At 42.1% G+C, this 11,670-nt stretch overlaps 1 protein-coding gene across 3 annotated transcripts in view; it reads right to left on the bottom strand.

Moving 5' to 3' along the window:
* The window catches only part of SDCCAG8 (serologically defined colon cancer antigen 8), a 253,258-nt gene that overhangs the window by 202,039 nt on the left and 39,549 nt on the right, over positions 1 to 11,670 (bottom strand). For all 3 annotated transcript variants that reach the window (XM_029934840.1, XM_029934842.1, XM_029934841.1), the window contains exon 6: positions 7,204 to 7,344. In XM_029934840.1, coding sequence (XP_029790700.1) covers positions 7,204 to 7,344 — 141 coding nt within the window. The remainder of the gene's footprint in view (positions 1 to 7,203; positions 7,345 to 11,670) is intronic.

Genomic DNA, 11,670 nt, shown 5'->3' with positions numbered 1-11,670 from the left:
TCGTATTGAACCACAAAAGACCCCGAATAGCCAAAGTTATATTGAAGAAGAAAACCAAAACGGGAGGCATCACAATCCCAGACTTTAGCCTCTACTACAAAGCTGTCATCATCAAGACAGTATGGTATTGGCACAAAAACAGACACATAGACCAATGGAATAGAATAGAGAACCCAGAACTGGGCCCACAAATATATGGCCAATTAATTTTTGACAAAGTAGGAAAGAGTATGCGATGGAAAAAAGACTGCCTCTTTAGCAGGTGGTGCTGGGAGAACTGGACAGCAACATGCAGAAGAATGAAACTAGACCACTTTCTTACACCATACACAAAAATTAACTCAAAATGGCTGAAGGACTTGAATGTGAGACAGAAAACCATCAAAACCCTTGAGGAGAAAGTAGGAAAAAACCTCCTAGACCTCCACCGCAGGAATTTCCTACTTGATACATCCTCACAGGCAAGGGAAATGAAAGCAAAACTGAACTCTTGGGACTTCATCAAGATAAAAAGCTTCTGCACTGCAAAGGAAACAATCAAGAAAACTAATAGGCAACCGACAGAATGGGAAAAGATAGTTGCAAATGACATATCAGATAAAGGGCTAGTATCTAAAATGTACAAGGAACTCACCAAACTTCACACCCACAAAACAAATCACCCAGAGAAGAAATGGGCAGAAGACATGAAGAGACACTTCTCCAAGGAGGATATCCAGATGGCCTACAGGCACATAAAACGATGCTCAACATCACTTATGATCAGGGAAACACAAGTCAAAACCACACTGAGATACCACCTCACACCAGTCAGAGTGGCTAAAATGAACAAATCAAGAGACTATAGATGCTGGCGAGGGTGTGGAGAGACGGGCACCCTCCTATACTGTTGGTAGGAATGTAAACTGGTGCAGCAGCTCTGGAAAACAGTTTGGAGATTCCTCAAAAAACTATCCATAGAACTCCCTTATGACCCAGCAATAGCATTGCTAGAGATTTACCAAAGGGATACAGACGTGCTGATGCATAGGAGCACATGTTCCCCAATGTTCAAAGCAGCAATGTCAACAATAGCCAAAACATGGAAAGAGTCTACATGTCCATCACCTGATGAGTGGATCAAGAAGAGGTGGTATATATATACAATGGAGTATTACATGGCAATGAGAACGAATGAAATATGATCATTTGTAGGAAAGTGGATGGACCTTGAGGGTGTCATTCTAAGCGAAATAAGGCAGGCAGAGAAGGACAGATATCATATGTTTGCACTCATAGGTCTAATAGGAAAACAGGAGAAACCTAATGGAAGACCTGGGGGAGGGGAAGAAGGAAAGAGAGTTGGGGAGAGAGAGGGACACAAAACCTTAGAGACTGTTGAATGCTGAAAATGAACTGAGAGTTGAAGGGGAAGGGGTAGGGGGGAAAAGGTGGTGGTGATGGTGGAGGGCACTTATGGGGAAGAGCACTGGGTGTTGTATGTAAACCAATTTGACAATAACGTATTTTTAAAAAAATAAATAAATAAAATTAAGAAATTTTAGTCATGAAGGAAAGAAAAAAAAGAGGAAACAAAAGAAATGAATAAAACTAGCAAACCATAGAGTGGGAAAATATATTCACAACAGATAGGACCAACAAAGGGCTTGTATCCAGAATACATAAAGAAGTTAGAAAAAAAAAAAACAATGTCAGATAACTGAAAATAATGAGCAGCTACTGCACACGTACCTCACAGAGGAGCACACCATAAATACGTGGAACAGTGTCAGTCTCACGAGGAAGCAGAGACCCGCAGACAAGGCCGCAAGCCGGCCAGAAACTCTGACAGTGCCACATACCGGGGTACAGGGCAGGGCTCACTCCTATGCCGCTGGGAGGTGTGAACTGAAAAACCACCCCAAAGCTCACCCTAACTGCTCAGTTTGAATAACCCTATACCCTAAGACCAATAATTCCACACCAAGGTGGACACCTGACATGAATGTGTGCCATGTACACCAATAGACGTACTAAAGGCCATTCAGAAACGCCTGGGTGGCTCAGTCGGTTGAGCATCCAATTCTTGATTTGGGCTCAAGTCATGATCCCAGGATTGTGGGGTCAAGCCCTGCCTCTGGCTCTGTGATAAGCATGAAGCCTGCTTAGATTCTCTCTCTCTCTGTCTCTGTCTCTGTCTCTCTCTCTCTCTTCCTCTGCCCCTCCCTTGCTTGTGTGCACTCTAGTAAGGTTTTTTAAAGAATTTGTCCATTTCTTCCAGGTTGTCGAGTTTGTTGGCATATAATTTTTCATAATATTCCCTGATAAATGCTTCTATTTGTGGTATTGGTTGTAATAAATCCATTTTCATTTTATCTATTTGGGCACTCTCTCTTTTCTTTTTGAGAAGCCTGGCTAGAGGTTTATCAATTTTATTTTTTTTTTAAAACCAACTCTTGGTTTCATTGATCTGTTCTACTGTGTGTTTGTGGAGTTTTTTTTATTTGATTCTATATTGTTTATTCCTGCAGATAGGGTTTATATATATAATGGAATACTATGTGGCAAAGAGAAAGAATGAAATCTGGCTATTTGAAGCAACGTGGATGAACTGGGACTATTATGCTACATGAAATAAGTCAGGCAGAGAAAGACAGATATCATGTTTTCACTCATATGTGGATCTTGAGAAACTTAACAGAAGACCATGGGTGAGGGGAAGGGGAAGAAAAAGTTACAGAAAGGGAGGGAAGCAAACCATACTGAGAACAAACTGAGGGTTGGTGGGGGTGGGGGAGAAGGGAAAGTGGGTGAACAGGCATGGAGGAGGGCACTTGTTGGGATGAGCACTGGGTGTTGTATGGAAATCAACTTGACAACAAGTGATATAAAAAAATTTTTTTAATAAAGATTCTCTCTTTCTCTCTCCCTCTGCCGCTCCCCTGTTCATCGTCTCTTTCATTCTCTCTCCCTCTAAAATAGAGAGAGAGAGAGAGAGAGAGAGAGAGAAAGGAAGGAAGGAAGGAAGGAAGGAAGGAGGGAGGGAGGAAGTTAGTTAGTTAGTTCATAGCAGCAACATTTACAATAGCTCCAAACTGGAAATAACACAAAAATCCATCAACTGAGGAATGGATAAATGAATTGTATTATTATTTACACAGTAGACCCACCCCATTTTCATGTTGAAAATGAACAAACATCTGCCACATGTAACAATGTGTATGCAAGTAACAAATATAATGTTAAACAAAACAAGCCAGATACAAAAAAATACATCCTGTGTGACCCAACGTTTACAACGTTTAAAAACGCAGGCTGGGGCGCCTGGGTGGCTCAGTCGGTTAAGCCTCCGGCTTCGGCTCAGGTCAGATCTCCCATTCGTGGGTTCGAGCCCCGCGTCAGGCTCTGTGCTGACAGCTAGCTCAGAGCCTGGAGCCTGCTTCCCGTTCTGTGTCTCCTTCTCTCTCTGCCCCTCCCCCTCTCATGCTCTGTCTCTCTCTGTATCAAAAATAAATAAAACATTAAAAAAAAAAAACGCAGGCAGACATAACTACAGTGTCCAGAGATCTTGCTTAGGCAATTTTCATAAAAGTCAAGATGATGATTAGCTCTAAGAGAATGAGGGGCATTGATTAGGAGGGGGTGCTGAGAGGGTTTCTGGATACCTCTTACAGATGATATTCCCATCCGGTGTTCATTAGGGCATAAATTATTAAGCTGCACATTTTTGTTTTGTGCACTTTTTTGAAACTTTTATTTATTTATTTTGAAAGAAAGCGAGAAAGCACAAGCAGGGGAGGAGCAGAGAGAGAGAGAGAGAGAGAGAGAGAGAGAGAATCCCAGGCAGGCTCCATGCTATGAGCACAGAGCCCGATGCAGGGCTCAATCCCACAAACCATGAGACTGTGACCTGAGCCAAAATCAAGAGTCAGATGCTCAACTGACTGAGCCACCAAGGCACCCCTGTTTTGTGCATTTTTCTGAATGTACGTCAAATTGGGTCACTAGACATGTAAAGGAGGATGGCATGAGCCTATACACATTATAGAATGTGGCTACAAGGTGCTGGAAGAGGAGGACTGATTTGTGGAGGTCATTAATGACCTTGAACACGTTAGGTCATATGAGGTATCAGCTCAACTGATGAGAGAATGGGCGGTGAGAAATGGACACATGAATATGGACAATAGTTCGGGACAGTTTGGGTATGAAGTGCAATAGTTGGTGAGAGTCTGAAGGATCAAGAGCACCTACTTCACACTTGCTTGAGTTAAGATGGGAGCCAGTGAAGCACATGTTCTGCGGAGAACAGCCCAGTAATGAGGGAGGAGAGCTACAAGAGTGAGAGGCGGTCAGCACAAGAGTAAAACCCTTGAAAATAGTGAGGAAGGTCAGGGACGTAGGGTACACAGACGCAGGGACTGAAGTTTCCCACACACTGAAGAAAAACGAATCTATAACAGCTGTAAACACAATACTAAGAGGAGATTAAAAAGAGACATTAATTATTTTTCTAAGTTTATTTATTAATTTGAGGGAGAGAGGGCAAGTGCTCACGTGCATGAGCAGGGAAGGGGCAGGAAGAGGGAGACAGAGAATCCCAAGCAGGCTCTGCAATGTCAGCACAGAGCTCAACACGGGGCTTGATCCCAGGAGCTGTGAGATCATGACCTGAGCTGAAATCAAGAGTCAGATGCTCAACCGACTGAGCCCGCTAGCTGCCCCAAGAAAGTATTGCTAATTGTGGGAAAAGGAGAAGTGGAAGTGAGCCATCAAGGAAGGTACACTGGGAAGGGGCATCTGAATGCAGCCTTGTAGGCTGGACGTATTTCAGGGGGCAGAAGTTAAGAAGGAGAGTTTAGGTCAGGATATCTGCATAAACCACAGCCTGTAATGCAAACATAAATAGAAGTGGGTAATAAGTTCCTGATGTAGTAAGCAGTGAGGGGTCTGTGTGCCTACAGTGATGTTTGGGGGACTGACAGAAGTGAGTCTAGAAAGGCAGCCTGAACCAAAGTGTGGACAGTGTGGGAGAGTGGTCTTTATCCTGTGGGTATTAAGTAGTTATCATAGATTATTCAGCTGGGAAGAAAATATAACTTACTTAATCTTTCTTTTTTTTTTTTTTAAAAAAAAGAACTCTTTCCAAAATAGTAGAATAAAGCTTGGATTAGAGGCTGAGAAAGGAGAGGGAGGTAAGGGCCCAAAAGAGCCTTCAGAATACTCTAACGATACTCCTACAGATGATAACGTGAGCTGAACAATAATCATCCTATGCCCCCTGCAGCCCTCCATTTACAGGGTCACTTTTACACTTTCCTCGTTGGTCAGTTCTGCCACATCATATTTAATGCAAATAAGATTTTAAGCAATAGGATAAAAGCCTATTATACACATCAAAAGATCTGAAAGTATCCTTTGATCTGAAAATTTGTTTTAGGCTCTGGGAAGCAGGGACATTCAGACCCATGTGTGCATGAGAGGACGGAGAAAGCCACAAGCACATTGAGAAGCCTTCCCTGGGAAGATACATGCTCAGGCCTGAGAAGACCTTCAGCTTTCCCTCGAGCTGATCTCTGGGAGCAGAGCCAGCCAGCCACGCGCTGCAGGGGCACCCAGCACAGTAATGATCTGCAAAGACCGGCAGAGGAGGCTCTCCTCTTTGGGATTCTGTGCGCGTGTTTCTGGTGGTGGTTTGTTTGCCTGTTTTAGCTCCTGGCACTCGAGAAAATCTGTCCAACGCTAGTGGAATGGGAGCTAATGGATCAGACTTCAGTGACCACACGCAACAAGGATAGTCTACCAAAATAAATCAGAAAAGTCTCAAAACAAAAGGACAATACAACCTCCAATAATAAAAGAGGCAGAAAACCATGGGAGAAATGGGGATTGGATTTCCAGAGTTACCGCAGTATAATAGTTCATTTCAATGTCCAGTTTTCACCCCCCCCACACACACACATACAAAGAAACAGGAAAATATGACTCACTCAGAGGGATAGGATAAATCAACAGAAACTAACCTTAAAAACAATCTGCAGGCACCAGTCCTACTAGAAAAATAATTTAAAACAACTGTCAATATGATCAAACAGCTAAAAGGAAACATGGCCAATGTCCAAAGAACTAATAGAAATAAAGAAAATACTGTACACCTGAAACTAATATAACACTGTGCTAACTGGAATTAAAATAAAACCTTTAAAAAATTTAGAAAACAAATTATAAAAGGAACTAAACAAAAATCCCAGACCTGGAAAGTATGATAAATGAAGTGAAAAATTCACTGAACGTATAGAAGAGCACATCTGAGCAGCAGAACAAAGAATCCACAAACCTGAAGAGAGAACAGATGAAATAATGGAGTCTGAGGAGCAGAAAGGAAAAAGAATGAAGAATTCCCACAAGATCCAAAATTCAATTTCTGGTTATATACCCAGGGGAAATGAAAGTAGGGCCAAAAACGGATACTTGTGCACTGACGTTCACGCTAGCTTTATTCACAAGAGCTGAAAGGTGGTAACAAACTAAAATTTCATCAACAAATGAACAGATAAAGTGTGGTATATACATACATGGAATATGGCTTACCCTGGAAAAGGAATGAAATTCTGCGTATGTGCCGCACCGCAGGTGAACCCTGAAACAACGTTATGCTCGATAAAATATGCTGGACACAGAAGAACCAATATTGTTTGATTCCTCATGCCAGGCACCTAGACCGGGCACATTCACAGAGACAGAAAGTAGAAGAGGTTGCCAGGGGTTAGGAGAGAGGTATTTAATGGGTATAGAGTGTTTTGATTTTTGTTATTTATTTATTTTAAGAGAGACAGAGAAAGCACGAGTCAGGGAGGGACAGAGAGAGAGAGAGAGAGAGAGAGAGAGAGAGAGAGGATCCCAAGCAGGCTCCTCACCACCAGCACAGAGCCCCAACTTGGGGTTCGAATTCACAAAACCACACGATCATGATCTGAGCCAAGAGTTGCACACTTAACTGACTGAGCCACCCCAGGTGCCTCTAGAGTTTTTGTCTGGGATGAAAAAAATTCTGGAAATGGACAATGTCCACCATTGTACAACACTGTGATTGTAGTTCATGCAAATGAGTTGTACACTTAAAATCATCAAATGGTAAATTTTTAAATGGTTAAAATGCTAAATGTTACGTTAGACATATTTACCACAATATAGTACAAAAGAGAAAAGTACCCAAATTCTCACCAGTTCTAATTTCCATTTTTCAGCCTCTCCAGCATATGCACCATTGACAATGTCCGCCCGGCCATGGGAGAATCGTCTCTTGGCAGCTTTATCCACCCCAGAATCTTCCCCTGTTGTAATCCAAGAATTCTGCATGTTTTCCTAAAATACAATGTCCCAGTAATTACAACTGGCATTTAACTTTAAATCAATATGCATGCTTTACAAATGGAATACTGATTCTCATCTGTGATGAAAGGGATAAAAAAGCATATACTTCTAAATTGCAAATCAAGAATGAATTTAAAGTGTTGCAGTATGAGGGTCATAATCTACAGGTGGTCCAAGGTCAAATTCCTATAGGCACAGGCAATAACATAACATGAGCAAGGAGGGCTAGATGCCAGTGCTTCAACAGATGAATGTCTCTCTTCTCCAAAGACATATTTTCTCTTTTTTATGTTTACTTATTTTTGAGAGTGAGAGAGAGAGAGAGAAAGAGAGAGAGAGCGCGCGCGCGCGCACGAGCATGTGCGCGAGCGCGCCCTAGCGAGCGTGGGGGAGGGGCAGAAAGGGGCGGGGACAGAGGATCTGTACTGATAGCAGAGAGCCACATGTGAGGCTCAAATTCAAAAACTGTGAGACCGTGACCTGAGCCAAAGTCAGAGGCTTAACCAACTGAGCCACCCAGGCGCATCTGAAGACATATTCTTGAAACACAGAGCTCTCTCTCGGTTTCATTTTCTACATTTCCTGAGGCCATGACTAATAATAATGCCAATACATATGGTGTTTACTATGTACCAGACTAGGTGCTTCACGTACATCAACTCATTTAATCACTATAACCACCCTCGGAGAGAAGTTTCATTGTTATCTCCTTATCACAGAGAAGGAAACTCTGTGACACTGACTAACACATATGAGTCACAAGGGCAGGAAGTAAGCGGCAGAGCTAGGATCTGACCCCTGGCAATCTAGTTCCCCAGTCCAGGCCCTCAACGACGATGCTCTTCTGCCCTTCCAGAAAAATATTTATCTTCAATAAGAAAAGTCATGCATGGAGACGAACAGAACGAACATCCCAGGGACCCGCCAAGGAGTAGGAGGGACCGCCACACACCATCCAGCACAGGCAGCCACTGCTCAGGTGCAGGCAACTGCTGCCATATGTGAATGCGAAGTCACGTTACAAAGACAATCTTCTCAGTTTTTGTGAGATTAAACCAGGTATCTGGCTTTTCAGCTGAAACGTTGTTAAATACTGGTTCACAGTTTGCCAAACAAACAAAACATGTCTAGGGACTGAATTTGGGGCCACCCCTGTGTTTGCACCTCTGGGACCCTCTCAACATTTGATGAAGTGTGCAGCCCAAAGATCTGGATAATTTACATGTACCACAAGGACTGAAATACAAATTTAATTCAACAAATAATTACGGAGCTCTTGCTATGGGCCAAAGGAACACTCATAAGAGAGGACAGGTCCCAAACCTAGAACTATACTCCAGTGTCATATCATGCTAGACAGAGGTAGTATTCCTTTTTTTTATTTTTTTAATGATTATTTTTGTGAGAGAGAGAGAAACAGAGCATGAGCGGGGGACACAAAGTCTGAAGCAGGCTCCGGGCTCTGAGCTGTCAGCACAGAACTCCACACAGGGCTCAAACTCACGAACCGCGAAATCATGACCTGAGCTGAAGTCAGACACTTAACCGACTGAGCCACCCAGGTGCTCCGAAAGAGGTAGTATTCCAAGAGCCTGGTCTGCATTCTTCTGAAGTTCAGCTTACTGCAAACATCTCTGTGTATGATACCTCCTATGTTCAGGCAGTGTGCTAAGAGCTTGGAGGGTAGAAATGAGCAAAACCAATCTTGTCCTCAAGACAAACCCCTAAGCACATCGTTTCCGTTTAGTACAGTATATGCTAGGCCAGAGGTGTGCACGGAGACTACACCAAAATAGAGGAGGTTCAAGAAAGGTTTTCTGGAGAAGTGTTGACACTGGCATGACATCCTGGATGAGAAAAAGGGAGCTAGATAGGAAGAGCATGCCAGGAGAAAAGATCATGGGGGAAAGTCACATGCGTATGGGGAAGTATGGCGCCTCCGAGAGATTGAGGCCATCTGAGATGACCGAGACCGAAGCACAGAACAAGGGATGTCACATGGTCACGCCTCAGAGGCAAAAATGGGCCTAGAACGCATGGTATATAACAAGTCTGAACGTGATTCAGTAGGTAAGGACAGATCTTTCAATATCCGAGTGCATTCAAAGCTGCCTTCCAGAACTATCTAATTTCTGGTGGAGAAATTGGAGAAAGCACATAGGCCAAAGATTGCTGGCTTATGATATAAAATACCATCATTCTTTGGAAAGAAGTGCTAGTCTGGTTGACACTTTGTCCTTTCACAGGTAACATTTAGAAACCTGAATGGTATTTGACCAAAGTTTTAAAAATCTAGTTACATTTACATTCCTGAAGATCATTGAAAACCTATGATTTCTTAATTGAGGGGAGGGGTGGTCGTGGTGAGAATGAAAGTAGACAGGGAAAGAAATGGCTTAGAAACGTTCTGCTTTAAAAAAAAAATCTCCTATATCTTTGACTGAGTATACATGCCAACATTTCTAATAAATAGCACATTTTAATATTATTATAATTTTGTAACTCTTGAGAAAAGCTCCCCATGAAAAGAAATTTCATAGGAAAATGATGAAAAATAGAGAAATGAAATATCCCTCAAACAGTTTTAGGTTTTAAAATATAAACTGCTTGTTTCTTCAACTACTAGGTCATAAAATTGGCTAGAAGCTAAAAATCATGTAGGCTACCATCCAAGTTCAAGGCTAAAATTAGGGAACAATAAAGAGGACATTCTTCTCTTCTGGGGAGAATCTTCTATGCCATTGCAAACAAGATGATTTGGTTCAATGTTGACAAGCTACTCCAAACTTATGCAGAAAGTTCTACAGTGTAACACTAGACTAGGTATATGGATCTAGGGAGTCACACAGTCCCATGTCTGAATCCTCACTTTGCCATTTTTTAGCTGTGTGAAAAAAGTAGGGTTGCTTTATTTACTTAACTGCTATGTACCCTAATTTACTCATCTGAAAGTGGATGTAGTCATCAATAAATACTAATCATTACCAGCTTTTAATTATTCTTCAGAAGAAGGTATTAAGACTACTGAAAATCTATACTCAAACCTGCCAATAGCTTTGGCAAGATCTACTATCAATATGGTAATAGACTCGGTAAAAAGCATTCAGAAAAAAAGGATAATTTCTCTTTATGTGTTTATATTTGAGATAGTCTAAAAAGATTCATTTTACGTTAAAACTCTGAATACAAAGAGTGAAGATGACAGTAGTATAGAGACCTTGACCTTGTCTTACCCCAGGAAAATTGGGCTAGGTCAACATCAAACCATTTTGAACACCTAGGAAATGAATCTGAGGATTACCATGGCAATCTGCATAATTTTAGCAAAAGATCTAGGCAGGTATATGGTGTGGAGAGGTGAAATGGGGGAGAGAAAAGTCATGGTACCAAGGAGGCTAGGGAGCCATTTTCCCAGATAGAGGACAGAGAGTGAAAGGGGAAGACAGTGGAGTGTGTTGGAATCATGTGAGAAAAGCATTCCCCATGAAAGTAGCTAAAGAGAGAGAGTGAAAACACTTGCAGGGGACTGGACAAGAAATCTGCTCCCCAAAACCACAGACAGGGAAAAAGGAAAGGATTTCAACACCAACAGTTTTTTATAAACAGTGGAGCACAGGGGTGCCTGCATGGCTCAGTTGGTTATTAATAATCCAACTTCAGCCTGACTTATTTCACTTAGCATGACACGCTCGAGGTCCATCCACCTTGCTACAAATGGCCAGATTTCATTCTTTCTCATTGCCATTTAGTATTCCATTGTATATATAAACCACATTTTCTTGATCCATTCATCAGTTGATGGACATTTAGGCTCTTTCCATGATTTGGCTATTGTTGAAAGTGCTGCTATGAACACTTGGGTACATGTGCTCATATGCATCAGCACTTCTGTATCCCTTGGGCAAATCCCTAGCAGTGCTATTGCTAGGTCATAGGGGAGTTCTATTGTTAATTTTTTGAGGAACCTCCATACTGTTTTCCATAGTGGCTGCACCAGTTTACATTCCCACCAGCAGTGCAGGAGGGTGCCCATTTCTCCACATCCTCGCCAGCATCTATAGTCTCCTGATTTGTTCATTTTAGCCACTCTGACCGGCATGATGTGGTATCTCAGTGTGGTTTTGATTTGTGTTTCCCTGATGATGAGTGACGCTGAACATCGTTTCATGTGTCTGTTGGCCATCTGGATGTCAAAATCAACATACAAAATTTGGTTGCATTTTTATACACTAATAATGAAGCAACAGAAAGAGAAATCAAGAAACTGATCCCATTCACAACTGCATGAAAAACCACAAAATACCTAGGAATAAACCT

This window comes from Suricata suricatta, chromosome 3 (assembly GCF_006229205.1).
Source record: "Suricata suricatta isolate VVHF042 chromosome 3, meerkat_22Aug2017_6uvM2_HiC, whole genome shotgun sequence".
Classification (NCBI taxonomy): domain Eukaryota; kingdom Metazoa; phylum Chordata; class Mammalia; order Carnivora; family Herpestidae; genus Suricata; species Suricata suricatta.
Note: the sequence above shows the minus strand (reverse complement) of the source record. Positions and strands in the feature narration are given on the sequence as shown.